Source organism: Meriones unguiculatus, chromosome 4, assembly GCF_030254825.1.
Source record: "Meriones unguiculatus strain TT.TT164.6M chromosome 4, Bangor_MerUng_6.1, whole genome shotgun sequence".
Lineage (NCBI taxonomy): Eukaryota > Metazoa > Chordata > Mammalia > Rodentia > Muridae > Meriones > Meriones unguiculatus.
The window spans coordinates 62,628,786-62,650,215 of record NC_083352.1 but is presented as its reverse complement, the minus strand read 5'-3'; the positions used below and the strand labels follow the sequence as shown (position 1 = coordinate 62,650,215).

Here is a 21,430-nt window from a genome sequence, read left to right as displayed (position 1 = left end):
TGTGGTACAGTCAGTCCTGCAGGCCATGTGCTGCCTCTCCCCATTGTCTCACTGTGTTGGAGCTGATTGCAACTGGTGCCCACTGTTAAAACTGTCTAGTAGGTGCTGGGCATGGTGGCACTTGCCTTTAATCCCAGCACTTGGAAGGTAGAGACACAGTGGGTTTCTTGAACTTGGGGCTAGTCTGATCTACATAGTGAGTTCCAGGACAGCCAGGGCTACACAGAAAAACCCTACACAAAAAAGGGGGGTGCAAGGTGGGACACCCTGTAATAGGACTAAAAAGGGGGCCTGTGTTTGGGTGGGCAGTGGTACAGGATTGGGATATTATGAAAGTACCGCAAGTGGCACCTGAAGTAGAGGTGCCCTCAGGCCTCCCATGGACCCTCCAGGGGCAGCTCCTCACCCTTCATCTTGCCAACAGACTGCCCTGTGTGGGGAGCTGCCCAGTATGGACTTGGCACACTGGTACACAAGCCTCTCCTGCCCACCTTCTAGCTCCCTGCTTTGTCCAAATGAGTGTCCTCTGTTGGGGACAATCTAAGTAAGGCATAGGGCCTTTAGTGTAGTGGTTTATAGTAGTGCTGTGTTAATGTTTTTACTGCTTGGTGGTTCTGCAGACTTAGCTGCTCCCAAATCAGCTGTCCTAGGTCTGCTTGCTCCATCAGTCACATGCAGTGGCTGACCGACAATGCCAAACCCATCTTGGTCCCTTCAGACAAAGAGCTTCTCCCTACACCATGTGGCCTGGGGCAGTTAGACTTCCCTCAGCACCAGTGTTCTGAAGACCTGTAAGGAAACTGCCAGGCTGCTATGACCTGGCTCAAGCATTCAGCCAGGATTCACCTCAAGGTGTGAAATCCTTTGAGGTGGTTTGGTGTTCATTAGCTTCACACATGCAAGTATTCACTTTAACCCCAGATGTCATTGGCACCCTGAGTGGACAGGCATAGGTGGACCCCATCCTTCACACCCCTTTGCCACCCTGTAAGGCTGAACAGGGTGTCTCCCCTAGACTGTGTTAGGGAGTTTCAGGAAGGCTCCCCTCTAATCCAGACCATGGAGGCTAGAGGCCCTCCTGGAATACTAACTGTGCCCCATGCCTCCAGATCCCAAGGCTATAGCCTGTCAGAGAGAGGATCTGTCAGGCGAGTCTGGTGTCACTAAACATTTCTGTGTCCTCTAGGACATTGGCCTGCCAGCTTTGATAGAGGCAGCCACTGTGGCTTGAGAGCAGGTATGCCAATATCAGAGTTTGCTTTAAGCAGACAGACCCATAAGTGAGTTATTCTACTGCCTTAGGAGCTAGAGGAAAGTTAGTGTCCTTCAAGAGGCAGAAGTCAGAAACAGCTGTGCAGTCTCACTCTGTGGGGCACTCTCAGCAGCCCAAGTCACCAGGAGTCCCCAGCCCACAGCTTTGTGAGTACATCTCCTCTCTACAGGAGAATGCTGATGCCTATAGGAGCATCACTGGGCCATGCCCCTTGCTCTGGGTAAAAGTCTTATGGTGTCTTCCACCCCAGTAGATCAGTCATAGGTGAGTCCAGCTCTCCCACCCTGGGATGGTAGGAGCACTTGTTCTGGAGCTGCACAGCCCTGCCAGCAAGGCATCGTGATCCTTCTATGCTCTTTACAGGGACCTGAGGCTGCGCCACACCTATATGAAGGGGATAGGCTCAGGCTAAGGAATCTCTGTGAGTCAGAGAAACATTTGCCTGCTTTCTCTAGAAAGGAAGGAAGGCAGGCCTGTTCAAGGTGCAGGGTAGCTGTGCTTTCCTTGGTATGGTGTCACCCATCCATTCTGTCCCTTCTTTCTGTGTTCTCACATACAGATATACACTAGGTGACAAAGGTGAAAGCCGCCCCTTGGGAAACTGAGGGCCCTCTGCAGGTCTGGGGTCCTCCTTCGGCTTATGTACCGTGGGTTAATGAATGCACACTGGGGCCATTCTGAAGACAGAAGTCCATTGAAGGATGATGGAGACAGATCATGGCTGGCCAGGTTTGGTGGACAAGGTGCAGCTGTAGAAGTGAAGCTAGTGTGTGTTGTGGTACAAGGTTTGGGTGAGAAGGGCAGATGCGGTCGTGGGTTAGCCAAGCTAGGCCTCAGTGCTGGTCCTGAGGAGAACTTGTGGACCTGAGTGAGGTGTCTTTGAGCTCTATGCCAGATTTGGTTCAGAGCCAGGCACACCACACACACAGTGTTTCAGAGACCTGTTGGACAGACTCTGACCTTAGGTGCTGTTTTGTTCCTGTGCAGTGTAGGACTGGGCAACCGTTAGTTGGAAACCTTTTCTTTGGCAGTTTGAGATTCGTGGGAGTACTTACAGGATTTGTAGGGCTTCTTGAGTGAGCTTTCCCTTAAATGTTTGGGGCTATTATTTTTTATTTTTAATTTGTGTGTATATGTGTAGGTTTGTGCACTTGAGTGCTGTGTCTGTGATGATCAGAAGAAGACATCAGATTCTCAGAAACTGGAGTAACAAACAATTGTGAGCTGTTGTCTTGGTGCTGGAAACTGAACTGAACTCATGTCCTTTGCAAGGCCAGTTCGCCCTCTTAACCACTGAGCCATTTCTCCATCCCCTAGGGCCATTATTTCTTTACTGCTTCCATTCTATTCCTGACTGTGAACTTGTCTGCTTTCCTGTTTCTTGTTGGTCATAGTCAGAGTCTGTTCCCACTACACAGTGTGTACCAAGATGTGCGTTTTGGAGGACAGGTCCTTCCCTGGGCTATAGGGAACCCCATTTGAGAACCACTCCCCAAGACCAACTCCTTCATGAAGTTCCTTCCTCACATCAGGCTGAGATGTGAATTTAAGAATTGAGCCTGCCCCTCTGGCAAGGACCCTCCCTGTGCCAAGGGGGTTAGGAGCTCAGCCATTTGTCTGGGACACTGCAGACTTCCCTGGTACGAGACAGCTTTTGGTGCTGACGGACCAGGCTGATCTGCTTCCAGGGTTCTTCCTGGTGGCATGAAGCTACTTTATCACTGTGTTTCACTGTGTAGTCTCAACATAGGCAGGCAGGACAGAGTCAAACAGCATCCAGATAAATGCAGTTGTCCCACATGGCCTGGCCATGTGACAGAGCCATCTGTATGCCACTCTGCATGCTCCTTTTGGGCATGTGGGTTTTATAAGTTAAAAGTCTCCCTCTGCGTTTTTTGTTCCCAAGTTAAAAAAGCTGTCTAGAAAAGTACAGAGAAGGTACTTGAAGGTACTTCTGTTAACTGAGGTTTGGAAAGTTTTTCAGTTTGGAAAGGAGATGGGCTTGTGGTTTTCACTCTTTGTAAGAGATGACCACAGTTGACTGTGCCTAGAACATAGGCACAGTTCCCCTGGAGGCTTCACAGGAAGGGCCTCGGGCGAGTGGAGCCTCCATTTTCTGACAGCACCTGAACCCTTACCTCTCTTCTCAAAATGAAAGCTGTGTGTCACAAACCGGTTAGAACTGCCCGTTGCCATGGTTTTCACGTTGGAAGGCACAGTTAAAGGGTCACATGACCAAGGAGGGAAATGCCTTTGTCACATGACTTTTTGGTGGCCTGATTAGCATAGAGGAAGTTCACTCCTGGCTGGCTGCCGTAGGGATGCTGAATGATCATTGATGGCAGTGACATCACCTCTGAGATGAGTTACTGATTCGTTTGGGCCCAAGATGGGGTCAGATAGCAAAGTGGTCAGGGCTGTCCTCCAAGGAAGCCTGAGCCTAGGATGCTCTTTGCCCTCATCCCTCAGGCAAATCTCAAGTTTTATTAGACACTTCACCTCAGGAAAATAGAAAAGAGATAAACCACACAGTTGGCTTCGGTCTATACATGTCTAGGAAGCTAGTCCTAGAGTATATTTCTGTCGTAGATGCCTCTCCGGTACCCTCCTGGGCTAGTGCCATAGCCACAATACTGAATGCTGGGCCGGGCCTCTGCTATACAGTGTGCAGTTGGTGATGTGCACAGCCAGTGGGCCTGGAATTGGAGCTGCTGGGTCACCTTGAAAGCCCATTTCGGGCAGTGTTGGGCCCATGGGACCATCATCAAGGAGAGACAGACCTGGAGTGTTTGTAGAGACCTAAAGGACCTTCCAGGGTCTCTCTTAATTTTTTAATGATTTGTTTATGTTTATTTTATGTGTGTTGGTGTTTTGCCTATGTGTGTGCCTGTCAGATCCCCTGGGACTTGAGTGAGATGTCATGTAGGTGCTGAGAATTTAGCCTGTGTCCTTGAAGATCAGCTAATGCTCTTAAGCATAGAGCCATCTCTCTAGCCCCTCCAAGGTCTCTTTTAAATGACTGGTTTTTGGGTTGCCAAAGCCTGACATTCAAGAATCCCCAGGCTCGGTAGACCCCAGCCTTGGGCCTTCAGACTTACTCCTGGCAGCCACTGCACTAGATGAAGCTGTGGCCAGTGTTTGTGTGTAGCTGCCATGTATGTATGTGCTTTTGAGTGGGAAGCAGGACCCCAGAGACAGAGGCTCCAGAGCCAACGTCTGTCCCCTTTTTGAGAATGCAGTTTTCAGGAACTGGTGGCGGGTGGGCGGGGACCCAGAGTCTCCTCACCTAGTGACTCAACTCTCACTCTGTCTTAGCATAGACCACAGGAGCAGATCTGTGCTATGACTTCAGTTAACTTTATTCAGTTTGTCTCCTGTGTCACAGTGCCACCTAGTGGATATGCCCTGAGCTGCTTTTCCACAAGTCATCCTGGTCCCCAGCATTCTGGCAGTACACTCAGGCAGTTTACAGCCTGCCCTCTGTGGACAGTACCTTCTCTAGGACTCACTACCCAACCCCTGTATTATAGCAACAGAGCACACTTGGTCCTGAGAACTGAGAAGCAGCAGCTTTAGGCTTCTAACACCCTTCACGAAGGTGGAAGTCTAATACTGAGGTGGGTTAACCCCTGTGTGGGTTAACGGATGTAGGCTGTGTTGGGCCAGCAGCTCAAGAGACTGGCCTTTAGCCAGTGTGGAAAGGGTACTTGATGTTGTGGAACTCTGGTAACTGATACTGCATACCATTCTTGCTACAACGGAGCTCCTAGGGAGCCATGTTTGGTTCTTTGTTCATAGAGAAAGTGAACTTCCTGTATAGTACAGCATGTGTATTAGAAGGTTGGTGACAGTGGTGAGTGTTGCACGGTGTAGTTTCCTCTGAGACTTTCAGGAGTATGCCAGGTTGGGGGCAGAGGGCAGTATTGGTATTCTTAGGACTGAGCCATCATGCTTCATAGAGCTGAGCATGAAGTCAGTGAGGTGAAGGCTCAAGCCTTTGAGAAAATGGTTCTTTTGGGTTTCAAAACCTGTAGCCACTGCAGCCACTTGCCATGTATGTAGATCAGTCCAGCAGATGGGCACAGATCCCCGTTTGAGGTAGAATAGGCTAATCGTTCGGTCTTCTGGGGGCTGTATGGGACTAGGTAAATAAGAAAGAGGTGGGCTTCCCATTGGGTGGTTCCCAGTGTGAGCAGGTAGGAGCCCTTGGCTTTGGAGTGCTCGCATCTGATCCTACCCAGAACTCAGGAGCTGGGATAGCAGACCAAGATCTGAAACTCACTGTGTTTAGTCATGACAGGGCTCTAGAGAAGAGCAGCACTCTCTGAAGCATCCATGATGCAGGTGGCAAGAGGAGGCAGCTGGGGACAATGGGCCATCTGTAGAAGACTGGCCTTGCCTAGTGCTGAACCTGCACTCTGGTCTGCCTGGTGTTCTGCTTTGCTAACCACCTGTCATCTTGGTCTGACAGTGACACGAAGTCCGAGAAGAGACCTCCCTCACCTGATGTAATCGTGCTCTCCGACAGTGAGCAGCCATCAAGCCCAAGGGTGAACGGGCTGACCACAGCGGCCTTGAAAGACACCAGCACTGAGGCGCTCCTGGTGAGCCTTTGCAGGGCCTACACCTAGTGGGAGCTTGACCACTTGACCTCTGTGGAGCCTATGCTGAAGCTTTCCCCAAATTTGTGTTCTTGCTCTTGTAGAAAAGCAGTCCAGAAGATCGAGAGCGGATGATCAAGCAGCTGAAGGAGGAGTTGAGACTAGAGGAAGCAAAGCTGGTCCTGTTGAAAAAGCTACGGCAGAGTCAAATACAAAAGGAAGCCACAGCACAGAAGGTATGTATGCCGCCTACCCCAGAGCCTTGTCGGAATCTACGGATCTCAGGATTACAGATGCTGGCCCGGGACAAAGGCCCAACCCACAGAGTGCCTGGGCTTTGTGTGGCATCAGGAAACAAGCAGGAAGTGATTTTAGGGTGGTGGTGTGTGAGAGAGACTGTCCATACCAGCTTCTGCTATCTTGTAGCCTGCAGCTTCCTCAGGGAGCACCGTGACTACCCCACCCCCACTCGTGCGGGGTACCCAGAACATTCCTGCTGGCAAGACATCACTTCAGGTTAGTGTGCCCTTCTTGTTGCCCAGCACTGTTTATGTCAGGCTCCTGAGCAGCCCTGGTCCTCGGGCCTGTGGAAGCAAAAGCTGTCCATTCTTTCTGAGTAAGCTGGTGTGGGGCCTCCACAGATTAAAAGAACAAAGTGTCAAGTGTACCCCAAACTACACCACCAGACTAGGCTACTATTGATGTCACAGACAGTGGTCAGTGGTGATTAACCAGTAAGATTGAAAGTAGAATGTCTAGAGCAGGGCAGCACCCTTTAGGTAGACTATACCTCAGCTCAGGCCTCTGCCCAAAGGCTCTGTCACACCTTCATTATACCTTTTTCTGGGTTCCCATGGCTCCAGCTAGCCTCCTCTGTACAGCAAATTGGGGTATTTTAGCTAATCTTGGCATTTTTTGTATGTTGGTTTTAATTTGTTACCTTAAAGTAAAAGCCACCCTAGGGCTGTGCCTTCATTGGTCGAATGTCTGCCTCATGTTACAAAGCCCTGAGTTCACACCAGGTGTGTTGGCACAAGCTCTTAATCGCAGCTCTCGGGAGATAGAGGCAGATGGCAGATGGCTCTCTTGTCAGTTTGAAGCCAGCCTGGTCTACAAAGTTGAGTTCCATCCTGAGCTGTTACACAGAGAAACCCTGTCTCTAAAACCAGGAAAACAAACAGAACAACAAAAGAAAGCCTTGAGTTCAGTCCCCGGTACAGCATAGATTAAACTGCTGTCTCAAACCTGTCATTGAGCGCTGGAAAATGAGAATGCATGTGAACCTGGCTTCAATGTCTTTCACAGACCTCTTCCACTCGGATACCTGGCAGCATCATCCCACCACCACTGGTCCGAGGTGGGCAGCAGGTGTCTGCCAAGCTGGGACCACAGGCTAGCTCTCAAGTAGTCATGCCACCTCTTGTCAGGGGGGCCCAGGTGAGTCAGGTATGTGTGCTGCGTGCATGTGTGCTAGGGCAGAGCCAGGGCCCCACCCCTTTTACGGCCTGCCAAGGTTGGTTGGTCTCAGTGGCATTTCTTTTCCCCTACCTCCCAGCAGATTCACAACATCAGACAGCATTCCTCCACGGGGCCACCACCCCTCCTCCTGGCCCCCCGAGCCTCAGTGCCCAGCATGCAGATTCAGGGACAGAGAATCATCCAGCAGGGACTCATCCGTGTCGCCAATGTCCCCAACACCAGTCTCCTGGTCAATATCCCTCAGGTGAGGACGGAGCCTAGGATGGGGGTCCTGGTAGGTGTCACAGTGCCATTGAGTCTACTGGTGGTGGGCTGGTGGGACACTAGACCCCCTGTGAGTGGGGTTGCAATTCTAGATGTGAAGAGCACAGGTAGTTTGGCCATTAACAGTTACAAAGCTTTTGAGAAAGTGAGGCCTGCTCGGGGAAGCAAGCATATGAGAGATAGCACGTTTTGAGGAAAAGCTGAGGCAAAGAATGGGGAGCCACTAGAGGGACACCAGAGCCTTCTGGAGCCTGCCAGCCCTCTGAGAGCCACTGCTGCATCAGCTCCCTCAGCTCCTGCTGACTTCTCCCTCAGGCCAGGCTGGGAGAACAGCATGTCACAGATCCCCACAGTACAGTGGGCTATTCTTAGCTATGTGTCCTTCCACCTCTGTAGCCTCTGAGGTGGGGAGGATCTGTCCCCATTCCTGGGGAGCAGGATGAGAAGAAAAGGTCTAGAGTTAAGAGTTTTGACTGACAGAGGAAATTACCCAGTCTGTTGGCCTTTTGCTGATGAGCCGAGTTCTTTCTTCCTTATTTGTCCTCCTTAGACAAGACAGGGCTGGACTCTGGACAGCTCTGACAAAGGGTCTTTGCCAGCCCAGTGCACAGACAATGGCCATCTCTGCCGCCTCCTTGGAAGGGTGTGTGTTTCAGCTAAAACAAAAAACCAGGAGAGTGGGCAACACCTCCCACCAGCCCATGTTCCACCTCACCTGTGTTGAGTATGCCACCAGGGAGGTCTGATAGTGATGGAGCCAGGGCCCTGGCCAGGCACAGGCTGGAGGCCTGAGCATCCTTGGGTGTCTCCTTACCCAGGGAAAAAGAGTGCACAGTCCCATTTGACAATCTGGAGACCATTGACAATCTCCCACAATACCCTAGGAGCCCAGGGGAATGGCATGATCAGCCTTTTTTTTTTTTTTTTTTTTTTTTTTTTTTTTTTTTTTGTGAATGCATTGGTGGGCTGGGTAGAGACCATCCTAAAGGGAACAAGTTGGGTGTGGCAAGGGCTGAGCAGGAGCTGTACCACCTTGTGGCCCTGTGCACATTCAGAAATGATCTGGAAACCGTACTTTTGTTGTGGACCCCACTGCAGCTTTCCAGCTTGGTCATGCTGGACTTCTGGACATCCAGGCTGGGTACACAAAACTGAGTGGCCTGGCCATATCCTAGGCTTGGGTTTATTTCATTGTCTCTGCAGCCACACACTTTGGTGGGGACAGGCCTTTCGGATAGATTTACTTTTGTTTGGGGGAGTTTTTGTTTTGCTTTGTTTTATTTTTTGAGACAGGGTCTCAGTATAGCTCATGCTGGTCTCAAATTCCAGATCTGCCTCCCCTTGTCTCCTAGAGCTAGGACTAAAGGAGTAGGGCCACCGTACCTGGCTCAGATTTTGCTCTTGGACTCCAGAGTGTGTCTGGCATGGAGCCTGCTTCAGGTGCTCTGAGCCTCACCTGATTGTCTTCCACAGCCTACTGCAGCCTCGCTGAAGGGGACAACAGTTGCCTCTGCTCAGGCCAACTCCACCCCTGCCAGTGTGGCCTCTGTGGTTGCATCTGCTGAGTCTCCAGCTAGTCGGCAGGCTGCTGCCAAGCTAGCACTGCGCAAGCAGCTGGAAAAGACACTGCTGGAGATTCCCCCACCCAAGCCCCCTGCTCCAGAGATGAACTTCCTGCCCAGTGCTGCCAACAATGAGTTCATCTATCTAGTCGGACTGGAGGAGGTGGTGCAGAATCTGCTGGAGACGCAAGGTGAGTAGGTGTCTTCACCATTCGCTGCAGCCTCTGGCAAGACACATTCTAGATTTGGGCATCTCAGAAGCCACCAGTTCTGCTGTGATGTCAGTCCCTGGTGTGGGTTGGGGTGAGTAGAGTATTTGCGGGAGACTGATCCTTGCATGGGTGTTAGTTGTTTACACGACAGCAGAATTTTTCAGAGCCTCTAGTTTTCTCAGTCCCCAAAGCTGGATAGGAACACCTTTGCTTGGCCGGTTTGTGTCTTTACTGTTGTTGGGGATGGCGTGGATAGGACCTCTGGCCCCCGCACTGGAACAGCACTAGATAGGGAAGGAGTATGTGGGTAGCCCAGTTGGCTCCCAGACACAGGCCAAGGACCTATATATACATCTTGGTGTTGAGCTGTTGGACAGGTTAATGGTGTCAGCTTCTCCTCCTTCCCCACGTGGCTGTGTCAAGATACCAGCAGCAGAAAAGAGGGTGAACGTGACTGGATCCAACGGACCTCAGCTGTGGTTTTAAGTGCTCCCTCTTCCAACACAGGTGTGAAGGACAAAGTGTACGGAGAAAAGGGCTCTGTTCACTCCAGAGTGCAAAGAAGAGAGTGTTGCTGGGAGTGTGCAGAGCCCATTGCCTCCCTGGACCTGGGTTGTTGAATGTATGCTCCAGACTCCTGGAACTCCCAGCCCCGCATACTTGAGTCGGGGCCACACCTAGCAGCAACATAGAGCTCAGGGGGTGGGGGTGGGGGTGGGGGTGGGGCGTGTGCAGTCTCTAAGGTTTGCCCAGTGCAGACCCCCTCTGTTACTTTTGTGCAGCATTCCTTGAACATGGAATTGTACTGAAGATAGCAACCAGGCCCTGTGGCCAGACAACCCCTCTGTGGCTTGGGGTTAGTAACCTATACCTCTTGGGTTCCCGAAAGAGATCAGGTGGGAAACCTGGGTGCTGTTATTCTGTTGTAGGGTGTCAAAAAGTGAAGAACTGCTAGGGAGAGGTACCCACTTATGCAGCGAGCTAAGTGCACACAGAGTGCTGCATTCCCTCCCTAACAGGAGGCTGGCGTTGGGGTCAGGCTTCCTCTGCTGTTGCTCTGAACCAGTGCACTGGCCCAGGTCAGGTCCATGCCTGTAAAACCCCTCAGTGTGCATTTGTCCCTCTGCCCCATCCATACTGTGGCCTGCAGTAAGGCCAGAGTGCCTGTCATTCAGTTGCACAGCTGCTCCTGGGGCCCAGGCCCCACTCCACTGCCAGTCACACGGTGAGGAAGTTGTTTGTCTCCTGGTCTCAGCTCTCCTCAGGGTTTGGGTAGTATATCTCCAAGAGAGAGTGAATACCCCTTTGCAATATCCCACAGGACCCTTGCAAGATAACTGACATCTTTTGCACATCTGTTAGGATGCCTGCCGTGGTGAGGCCAAGTCAGGCCAGTATCATAGGGTCTTTGAAGAATTGGTACCAGGGATGCTCAGCCACAGTTTTTCTGAGGTTGTCCACTGTGGCTTCCATGTATCTATGGGAGGTGCCCACCCGGGCCATTACCTACAGTCATTGAGGTTACTTTGACCAAGTCACCCCTTCTATTGCAGCGGGCAGGATCTCTGCCACTGCAGCTGCTGCTGTGTTATCCCGGGAGCCCTACATGTGTGTGCAGTGTAAGACGGACTTCACCTGCCGCTGGCGAGAGAAGGGTGGAGCCGTCATGTGTGAGAACTGCATGACCTCAAATCAAAAGAAGGCGCTCAAGGTGGAGCACACCAGCCGCCTGAAGGCTGCCTTTGTGAAGGCGCTGCAACAAGAGCAGGAGATGGAGCAGCGGCTGCTGCAGCAGGGCGTGGGTACTGCCAGCATCAAGGCTGAGCCTGCAGCCCCACATGCCACACTGAAGCAGGTGAGAGCTGAAATCCTTGCCGTCCCTAGATGGCAGGGCATTCTGGAGGCGGCCCTTTCCACCCGCTGCCTGGTGCTTAAGTGCAGACTAAATTGCATTTAACTCTGGCATTTGGCAGCAAAAACACTAATTTGCAGTTTTCTTTAGCTTTTGTAGCTTTTACTCCCAGTGCACTGGCGAGCACTTCTGTGTAAAATGCCTGCTGAAAGCCTAGCTGGGTGTTGGGAGGAGCACCCTGGTTAGCTGGAAGAGAGGAGTAGGTGTGAGCACCAGTCTCCAGAGCCTGCTTGTCCCTACACCGTATGGAGCTGAACCTGTACCGACCATCCTTTTTTTTTTTTTTTTTTTTTTTTAACCCCCCACCCCTTTCCCTTTTCTTTTTTAAGACAGGGTCTCTCCATGTAGCTCCAGCTGTCCTGGAACTCACCATGTAGACCAGGCTGGCCTCAAGCTCAAAGAGACCCCCCCCACCCCTTGCATCTGCTTCCCATCCTAAGCTCTGGGATTAAGGTGTGCACTGTCATGCCCAGTGTGCTGGTCTTTTTTGTGGTTTGTCTGCTCACACATTGTACCTCACCAAGAACTTGGTTTTGTTTTTTGTTTTTTTCCACAATCTCCTGCAGTATCTGGAGCCAGCGGGTGTTGGCACTGCCGTCATGGCCAGGCCTGTCTGATAGGGCGCCCTCAGCCAGTGTGGATTAGTGTCACAGACCTTGCTGACATACCTTTCAATCCCATTTGTGTAGGTCATAAAGCCCCGACGTAAGTTGGCGTTCCGCTCAGGAGAGGCCCGTGACTGGAGTAACGGGGCCGTGCTACAGGTCAGAACCCGGCCAGGGCCTCGCCCAACCGCAGACACGACCGCAGTTCTTGGTGTGCTCGTGCTCTCACGTGCTGTCACGCGTGCTCTCCTTTCTCCTCCTTTTAACCCTCCCCCACTATTTCCTCCTCTCCCTCTTTCTCTATCCCCTAGTGTAACTCACATGGCCGTTTTGACTTTGGACTCTAGGGACCCAAGTGGGTGGGAAGAGGTCAGCCCGACAAGGAGAGGCCATTCCAAGTAACCTGGCTGCCCCTGCCCACCTTAAGCCTGGTTCTCTCTGACTTCTGTAGGCTTCCAGCCAGCTCTCCCGGGGCTCAGCCACTACACCTCGTGGCGTTCTGCACACCTTCAGCCAGTCACCCAAACTGCAGAACGCAGCCTCGGCTACGGCTCTGGTAAGCAGGACTGGCAGACATTCCGAGAGAGCCGTGGGCACCAGCAAGGGCACCACCTCCAACTGGAAAAAGACGCCCCTGAGCACAGGTACCCCTCTTCTTCTATGAAAACTCACTGCTGTTGCGCCACTGCTCCTTGTCTGTGAGATGTGTGGCACAGGCTGCTCTAGACACAGAAACACATTAGTTCCTCAACAGCCTCCTCACTTTTAATAATAAGGGGATTATCAAAAATAGCGTGGAGGGTCTATATCTCACCGCTTCCTGAGAGCACAGCCTCTTGCTGTCATTCCTGCTGGAGCAAATGACACCTTGTCTCCAGTAGAAGGGCTTGGCTCCTGGCCCCTGTTAGCCTGTGCCACCCTTTCGTAGCCCCATCCACTGCAGCCCTTGCCTGCTCTTTGCTGCTTTGCCCTACAGGTTAGTGATACCAGCTGCCAGCCTTTGTGCCATCTCTCTCCCACCGCCCTCTCTATCTGGACCAGAGTAGAACCTAGAACCATGAAGCCAGAAGTAGGTGGGCTGTGCTGGGTATTAAAGGGCAGCAGTGCCACCCTCAAAGCATCGTCAGGTGGAGATCTCTGCAGGGGCTCTCGTCCCCAGCCCTAGTGTCACTCTGGTCTCAGCATTCCCTGCAGCTTGTAGGAAAAACAGCTGGAGTGCTAGTGATTTAAGTGAAGAGCCAGAGAAGCCTTGATAGTGTAGCAGGCGTGGTGCACAGAGCCAAGAACCTGTGGGTTTACCTCTTGTGTGCTGGGCGTGGTGGCACACACCTGTAATCCATAAGTAGGAGAGCAGACACAGTGACACTCACCTGTTGTCTGTGCTGCTTGGGAAGCTGGGGCATAAAGAACGCTTTAGCCCAAGACTTTGAGGCAAACCTGGGTAATGTAGGAATTGCTGTCTAACTAGAGAGAGGCGTTGAAGAGAGATCTAAGAGATCAAGCATTTGCTTGTGGGGTGTGAGGCCCTGGATTCCATCGCTGGTGTAATTTTAGAACTTGGGAGGCAGAGGCAGGTGGAGCTAATTGGCCAGCCTGGCCAGCATATATATGTGTGCTATCATCTTGAGTTTGTGTGCTGTCATACATAAGAGAGAATTTCTTTCCACAATCCCACTATTTCATGAAGCTCCATTATATGATGCAGAAGCCCTTGTTTGACTTTACTGAGCTCTCTTTGGGAGGAGGGGTGGTTTTTCGAGATAGGATTTCTCTGTGTAATCCTGGCTATCCTGTGTAGACCAAGTTAGCCTTGAACTCAGAGATCTGCCTGCCTCTGCCTTTCCGAGCACTAAGATTACAGGTGTGCGCCACTGCATCCATCTTTTCCTGATCTCTTAGCCCTTGAGGTGGTTGCAGTGTGGAGGTTCTGTGGGGCCTGGTTCTGCGCCTGGGTCTGTTGGGTATATGCTAAGGTAGGAGTCTCAGGTGTATCCAGGGCCTGCTCAGCATTGCCTGACTGGCTTACCACTGCCCATCACTGTGTGTTGTAGGTGGGACCCTTGCCTTCGTCAGCCCAAGCTTGGCAGTGCACAAGACCTCCTCGGCTGTGGACCGTCAGCGAGAATACCTCCTGGACATGATCCCTCCACGCTCCATCCCCCAGTCAGCCACATGGAAATAATGGGAGCCTGGCCCAGCCGAGGACAGGCCCTCTGCTCTCCCGAGGCCCCTGGTCTAGGACACAGACTGCCCTCCCAGCAAGTTGCTGAGACAGCTCAGTCCTTGGCTGTTGCCTTGCTGTGGTCAGGAGAGTGTGCCACCATGGTGCCCAGGATCAGAACCAGGGACCTTCCCCGCGGGCCTTCTCCTTCCTTTTTGCCTTTAGTTTGCCCGACACCAGCAGAAACTTGGACCTTGGGGCCAGCTCTGCCTGGCCAGTGTGGGTGGGAGCTCACCCTGGACACTGTGACACGCCCGGGCCAGGCTGGCACCGGGGGCTCCCAAAGTTGAGCCGGGGTTTCATTTTCTTTTGGCTTTTCCCATCTTTTAGCTCCCAGTCTCTGCCTCTTCATGGCCATCTATAGGTTGAAGTTTGGGTTGTTTTTTTTTGTTTGTTTGTTTTGTTTTGTTTTGTTTTTTGTTTTTTGTTTTTTTTTTTTAAATCACCTCATGATGATGATGGAATTAAAAGTGAACTGCGTAGACCCAGGGTTCCTGTTGTGCACATTGTAATCTGCAGACCATAGCCCCAGAGGATGCTCTGAGTGGCAGCACCCAGGGATGGCAGGTGCCATCCTGGCGCTAGTGTTTGTTGCTGCTCACGCGGCCCCTGGCTTCCACGCTTGGCAGTGAATCGCAGCCCAGACTCCACCAGATGCCCACAAGCTCCAGAGGGATGCTGGAGCCAGAGCTGGCTACTGGCAGGGAGGCTCCTGGGGTATTTTTGTGGTTTATTTTATTAAAATTTTCTTTTTCTCTTCATTTTGATGGACACAATCTCAAGATGCCTGTGCCTGCCAAGAGGCACCCAGGTAGGGACCCACAAGAACCCTTCGGTCTGGGTTCTGCAGGCTTTACTTCCTACTCAATCCACAGAGATGTCTGTCGTAAGGGCTGGGTCTACTTTAACTTTGTTTTGTTTCCTTCTCCCCCCACTCTTTAACAATTGGTTCCATGGTGAAAGGCAGCTGTGTGTCCAGCACGCACAGGGCGGCCTGCTGCAAATCTGCAGTGATTGGTCACTGTCATTTCCCCATCCAGCCCTGGCTTCTCTTGACACAATACAGTTAGGGACTTTAATTTAAACCCGTGTTCTGCAGACCTTCGCCCTCTGCAAACACTGCCCCTGCCTCCTCCTAATAAAGGCTCATTTAACCCCGTGCTCACAAGTGTGGAAATCCTCCATCTCTAGGAATCGTTTGGACATGTGGGAGTTACAAGTTTTGGAAAACCTTTTTGTTGTGTAAGACCCAAGTTACTCAGTGCTTCTGAGTGTGTTACTTCTTGGGGTGGATATGGATTTGGGGGAATTAACAGAAATTTGCCTCCTTTTTTTTTTTTTTTTTTTAAGGTGGGGGTGTTTTTACACCAAAAAAATATATAAAAATATATGCAAGCATTTCTTACTCATAGAGTATTTTTGTGCCTGGCAAGTCAGTTTCTTTTTACCCACCCTTCCTGAGTGGCTGAGCCTCTGTTCAGAGACATGGGCCTAAGTCTTCTGGCTCCTTGGAGCAGCAGCACGAGGTGGCCTCTGCCAGAAGTCATCCTCAGTCCTATGCAGTCACTGGCCAGACCAAGTCACCTGGAACTGGAGGAAGACCTCCACTCTAGTTGACAGGGCCTGACCAGATGGTTCATTGTCCTGGCTCGTTTGTGACCTCCCTACCCTTCCAGACTTGCAAGTCTGATGAGGCCTCCCCATCGTGACACCTGCCTAAGCCTTGTGGGCCCTGTTGTTTATGCACCTCACGAGGGACAGGGTCCACTCCCAGCTGTGGGCCTTATTTCCCAGGATGGCACGCTGTGGTGAAGCTCTCCCTACAGAGGGCTGGAGTGTGAGGTGCCGTATCTTACTTGAAAGTGCTGCTCACAACTTTGCACTGCACTGGCCTGAGCAACAAGCCTTCACAGTGACAGTTACAGCTGAGGACTGCGCCAGGAGGATCAGGCATTTGGGGTACTGTCCGCCACAAAGCTGCCACCCCATCAAAGCTGGCTGCTGCTCCCTCTCCTGTTGAGGTGTGTCCTGGGCTCCTTAGAACTCCTAGACATCCACCAGCGTCTGCTTCCTGAGTGCTGGGATTAATGGCTTGCACCTCCACCCACACCTGGCTTAAAACTTTTTTAAAAATGTTAAATGTGGTTGGCATGGTACTTTAGAAGGTGAAAAAGGGGGTAGTGGTCCCTACTTAATTGATCTCCCAAAGGTGGTCACAAAGTTAGCAATGGCTCTGGTCTCATGCCACTCCATTTCCCCTGCTCACTGTTAGGGACTAGTTTGAAGGGCTTGAATACAAGATGTAACTGTCTGTTGAAACACCCCCAGGCTCTTAAGCGCCCAGCACGCAGAAACAAGGAAACATGACTTCTGCCAGGCTTTACTGTCACCTGGGGGTGGGACAATGGTCCTATGAGTAGCCTCGGGGACCGGGTCTCCCCTTTGTCTCCCCCCCACCCACCTCAGGGAAGCCAAAGCTTGCCCCAGGCAGAGGGAGTAAAGGACAGAGTTGGCTGTAACACCCCCACCCCCATGCCACATGAATCTCAGCCTACATGGTGTTTAGGGGAAGGGTGGTCCCCACCATTCTTAATCATGTCAGCCTGAAGACCTTGAACTGTTAACAAAAGTCATCAGTTTATAATCCTCAATGTACAGCAGTTACAGCAGTGCAGAGTATGAGGGGCTTCGGCATCTGCCACTTGTATTTATTGTGACTGAATCTTTGATAAAACATGTTTTAACATGCCACCAAACCGGGATAGATGTTCCAGTCAGTGAGCTGAAATTGGCAGCCACGTTGTGTCATTGGGAAGTCTGAGACCCTGAAGGACAATAAAGAAATGGACCAAATGTCAACTGTATTGTTCTTTAATTTCCTGGGCCTTTTATAAAGGGGGAGTGAAAGGTGCACATACCTTTTGAGCATGGCATCCCACTACCCTGAGTTGTCTGTTACATTTGATCTCAATAAGCAAGGGTTTCAGGTGAGACTCCCAGCTGAGTTCTGCCCTTCTGGGGCCACTCTGACCTCCCTGCTGGGGAGTTTCCTTCCCCTTGGCCCTGTGGTGCTTTGCTGTTGGAATGTTCCCAGCTCAGAACTGTGGGCTCATTCAGGTCTACATGAGCTTGAGATGCTCAGTTTCACATTTTGATTTTTGTCTTGTGGAAGGATCTCATTGAGCCCAGGCTACCTGTAAACGGATCCTCCTACCTGTACTTCCCAAATGCAGGGATGGCAGGCATCCAGCACAATTGGAAACATTTTTATTTAAAATAAATGAGGTTAAGCTGGGGACTGGAGAGAGGGCTCAGTAGTTAAGACTGCTGGCTGCTGTTCCAGAGAACATAGATTCAATTCCCAGCACCCACAGAGCAGCTCACAATCACCTGGAACTCCACTCTCAGGGAATCTGATAGCGTCTTCTGGCCTCCACTGGCTCTGTGAACACAATGCACAGACACACACACAAACAAAGCATAATACAATAAAAAAAAAAGGGGGGGCCAGTGGTGACACACCTTTAATCCCAGCACTCAGGAGGCAGAAGCAGGTGGATCTCTTGGAGTTAAAGGCCAACCTAGTACACAAAATGAATTCCAAGATAGCCAGGGCTATATTACAGGGACTGTGTCAGCCACCACCAACATACAGAGTGTGGGTGCTTTGCGTGTGTTAGTGCCACCTCTGAGGCACAAAGTTGGTTATTTCTAAATCGTTCTGAGCTATGCTACAAACTACCTGAGTTGTTCCTTAGCCCAGCTGGCCTAGAATCCTACAGTCCTGACCTCTGTCCCAACCATCCTCCCCAGACGCTATGTTCGCAGGTGTACCAGCAATGAGTGTAGCACCACGTTTCTCTAAATTATAAAGGATTGGTTTGGTGCCAGATGTGGTACTCTGTACTCAGGAGACAGGCAAGTGGATCTCTGACTTCAAGGCCAGCCTGGTTTACATAGCTTCAAGCCCACTAGGGTTCCATAGAAAAACCAGGTTAAAAAAAAAAAATGTTAAGAGTTTAGGGTCTCACTGTGTAGCCCTGGCTAGCCTGGAACTTGATGTAGACCAGGCTAAGCATCTAAATTGAGGTACCTGCCTGCCTCTGACTCCCCACTGCTGGAATTACAGGGGCACACTTCCACGCCCAGCTTTATGTGTATGGGTGTTTTGCCTGCATGTATGCCTTTGTACCATGTGTATGCCTAGTACCTGAAGAGATAGGATGAAGTACAGTTGTGAGCTATCATGTGGGTATGCTGGAACCGACCTCAGCAACTCTGTAAGAGCAGCCAGTGCCTACCTCCACTGAACCACCTCAGGCCCAGCAATACCCCTACCTTTTTAATATTTTAACTTTGTTGTTGAAAATGTTAGCATTTAATTAACCTCCTTGGCTGGCTTTAGGCCACCAGGACACAGGCACCTCCAACACCTTTAATCTCTTAGCTCTTCTGCTGAAGAATTTGGCCTTCATGATGACAGGCTGTTTGGGGAGCTTGCCCTTCTCCAGAACTTTATAGTAGCTCGATCTCACAACATCGAAGATGGGAGCAGCCCCAGTCTTGTTTTTTGCAGCACTGACCCATGTCTGCTCACTGACCAGCCAGTGTCCACAGTTTATCCAGGTTGATGGTTGGGCAGAAGCTCTGATTCCTCTTTAAGTGGTAATGCCTCATACCAACTTTCCCAAAGTAACCTGGATGATACTTGTTGGAGTTGATCCTGTGGTGCTGCACGCCTCCAGTATTCCGGAGGCCTCCTGGCTGTTTGCGGTGCTTACCGGTGCGGCTGTGACCGTGGCTTACGTGGCCCCGGAGTTTCCGAGTTCCTCAGTCTGGATGGCATGGCGGCAGCAGAAAGGAAAGAGGGAGGAACGCGCAAATTCTCACGAGGTAGCCAATATTTTAATTTTTATTTGTGTGCAAAGGCATGTGTCTAGAGTGTGTGCTGAGTGTGTGTGGTGCCTGTGGGGACCAGGAGAGGGCAACAAGACTGCCTGGAGCTGTTGCAAGCAACTGTCCACGTGGGCGTTAGGACTGAACTCATCAGGTCCTCTGGAAGAAATGCCATCTCTCCTCTCTCCCCCTACCTTACCCCCAACACACACGCCCTGCACTCATACAGAGTAATCTGAGGCTGAAGTCCGTGGTTGCTCTGTGGTCTCTACCTCACCTGGCATGGGCACGGAGTCAGTGGAGATCTGAAGTGCACACTTGACTTCTGGGAGTTTCTCCAGGGCTCTGCCCTTCTGAGCCAGGCACAATCTCAGATGGACCCCTGGCCGGCACGGGCTGTGGGCTCAAGCAGCTTTTTAAGCAGAGAAACAGGATCATGACTTCTGTTCCCACAGGGAAAGTGCCATCACCCAGGGCTCCCTGTCTCAAGAGACCTGAGTACAAACCACAGCTGTTTCTGCACAACTGACCCTTGTGTTGGCCCGTTTCCACATCTGTAAATGTTCCTGCAAGCAGTCACCTCCTCTCCTCCCGCTGATCCCAAGTCGAGCATCATCACATCCGGGGGGACGACTATAGGACCTTTAAAAATTTGTCCAGTTCAGGGACCTGAAAGAACAGTGTTCGAATCTCCCCACTCCCTTTTTCAAGTCTGACGCTAGAAATACTATATACACGCCTTTCTCCAAAGTGCTGAACCTTTCCCTCTCCCCCTCACCCCCCCTCCCCCGCTCAGTGACAAGGTTCCACCGCTAAAGCCGCTTGCGAGGAAGAGCGAATTTATTGCAGGTTCCAAGCAGGAGCTTGGCTTGCACTACCGGACCGCAGCTTCTCTGGGCCGCGGCCACGCACCGCGCAGCAGGAGCTCATTCCGCGCAGGCGCAATGCTTCTCTCTCTTCTCTTTGCGCCCCTCCCGGCGCCTTCTCGCCAGAAATCGAGGGTGCGTGTGCGCCCTCCAGCAATCAGGTTGTGCGGGAGGAATCAGAATCCTACAGCGGGCCTCTGTGGGTCGCCGCCGTGGGGGAAGGGGTAGGGACAGGGCGCGTGCGCAGTGGCGCGCGGCGACTTCGCTCGTCGCGCATGCGCCGCCCTGGCTCAGGGCCTGGTGCGGCGGGAACAGCGAGAACCCCGGCTCCTAGCCGGAGTCCCCGGCCCGCAGCCAGCCATTGCGCGCCACCTGGCCCGCCGAGGGCCGGGCGGACGGGCTGAACTGTAGCAGCTCGGCAATCAAGGACTTGCATCTTTCCGACAGTTCGAGTCCGTCCGGGTAGAGCACGCCGCGCTTCTGGCGCCGGGGCAGGCCAGCAATGTCCGAGTCGTCGAAGGGCATGCACCCGGTGACCATGACGTAGAGCACAACGCCCAGGCTCCACACGTCGTATTTCTTGGGGTCGTAGGGGATGCCCAGGAGCACCTCAGGTGACGCATAGGCGGCCGAGCCGCAGTAGGTGGTGCTCAGGTCTGGGTAGCCGTGCGCCTGACGGCCGAAACCGAAATCCGTGAGCTTAACTCGGCGCTCGTCAGGGCTTAACAGCACGTTTTCGCACTTGAGGTCGCGGTGCACCAGGTGGTGGTCGTGCAGGTAGCGCACGGCGCCAGCGATCTGCGAGAAGAGTTCGCGCGCCTGCGACCCCGGGATGCGCCCGTTGCGCTGCACTGCCTGCAGCAGGTCGGTGGCTGCTGCCTCCATCACGATGTACAGCTTCCCGTTGCACACCTCGATGAACTCGAAGACGTGCACGATGTGCGGGTGCCGTACTCCCCGCAGGATGGACAGCTCTCGAGGCAGGAACTTGTTGACGAAGTCTGGAGGCGCCCGCCGGCGGTCCACCACCTTGATGGCCACCGTCCCCTTATACTTCTTGGAGGTGGCCACCTTCACCTTGGAGTAGCTGCCCTCACCTATCGTGCGACCTAGCTTATAGCCAAGTTCGCTCAGGAGCTTGTCGCCCGACATGGTGGCGCCCGGGGCGCGCGGGGAGCAGGAGGCGGCTGCTGTCGGGGGGCGGCCGGACTCCGATCTCGGGCCTAACCCATGGTGCTTGGCACCTGCACCCCCGTGCCCCCATGTGCCCACTCCCAAAGCCCTACAGCCGCGATGACTTTTATTGCCCGGGTAACAATTTCTGCCTTGTGAAGTGACTGCGGGCGTCACTCGGCCTTGGGGTGGGGACCCTCCCACCTCCCCCACCCCGCCCCGCGGTCTCCCCAAACCCTCCTCGGGCTTTGTGACTCAATCGCCCTCGATGGTCAATTCCTCGTGAGAGGCCACTGGCGAGGAGACTGACCACTACTGTGGAACAGGATAGGTTCCTCCCCGAGGTGACGGTGCTCAGCTGGGTGG

The 21,430-nt window shown here is 52.3% G+C and overlaps 2 protein-coding genes across 12 annotated transcripts in view; one reads left to right on the top strand and one right to left on the bottom strand.

Moving 5' to 3' along the window:
* Positions 1-16,982, top strand: part of Gatad2a (GATA zinc finger domain containing 2A) — a 91,811-nt gene extending 74,829 nt beyond the window's left edge. For 6 of the 11 annotated variants that reach the window (XM_060381909.1, XM_021638094.2, XM_021638095.2 and 3 more), the window contains 10 exons: positions 5,745-5,877; positions 5,979-6,110; positions 6,301-6,390; positions 7,180-7,320; positions 7,430-7,597; positions 9,091-9,370; positions 10,945-11,246; positions 11,993-12,067; positions 12,360-12,552; positions 13,960-16,982. In XM_060381909.1, the coding sequence (XP_060237892.1) occupies positions 5,745-5,877; positions 5,979-6,110; positions 6,301-6,390; positions 7,180-7,320; positions 7,430-7,597; positions 9,091-9,370; positions 10,945-11,246; positions 11,993-12,067; positions 12,360-12,552; positions 13,960-14,090 (1,645 nt within the window). In that variant the 3' untranslated portion in view covers positions 14,091-16,982. The remainder of the gene's footprint in view (positions 1-5,744; positions 5,878-5,978; positions 6,111-6,300; positions 6,391-7,179; positions 7,321-7,429; positions 7,598-9,090; positions 9,371-10,944; positions 11,247-11,992; positions 12,068-12,359; positions 12,553-13,959) is intronic. The other 5 variants (XM_021638097.2, XM_021638096.2, XM_021638092.2 and 2 more) reach the window with 5 other exon arrangements.
* Positions 16,983-19,027: 2,045 nt separating this feature from the next.
* Tssk6 (testis specific serine kinase 6) lies at positions 19,028-21,252 on the bottom strand. The gene has a single exon (XM_021638088.2). The coding sequence runs from the start codon at positions 21,041-21,043 to the stop codon at positions 20,222-20,224; it is 822 nt and encodes a 273-aa protein (XP_021493763.1). The 5' UTR covers positions 21,044-21,252; the 3' UTR covers positions 19,028-20,221.
* Positions 21,253-21,430: the final 178 nt, after the last annotated feature.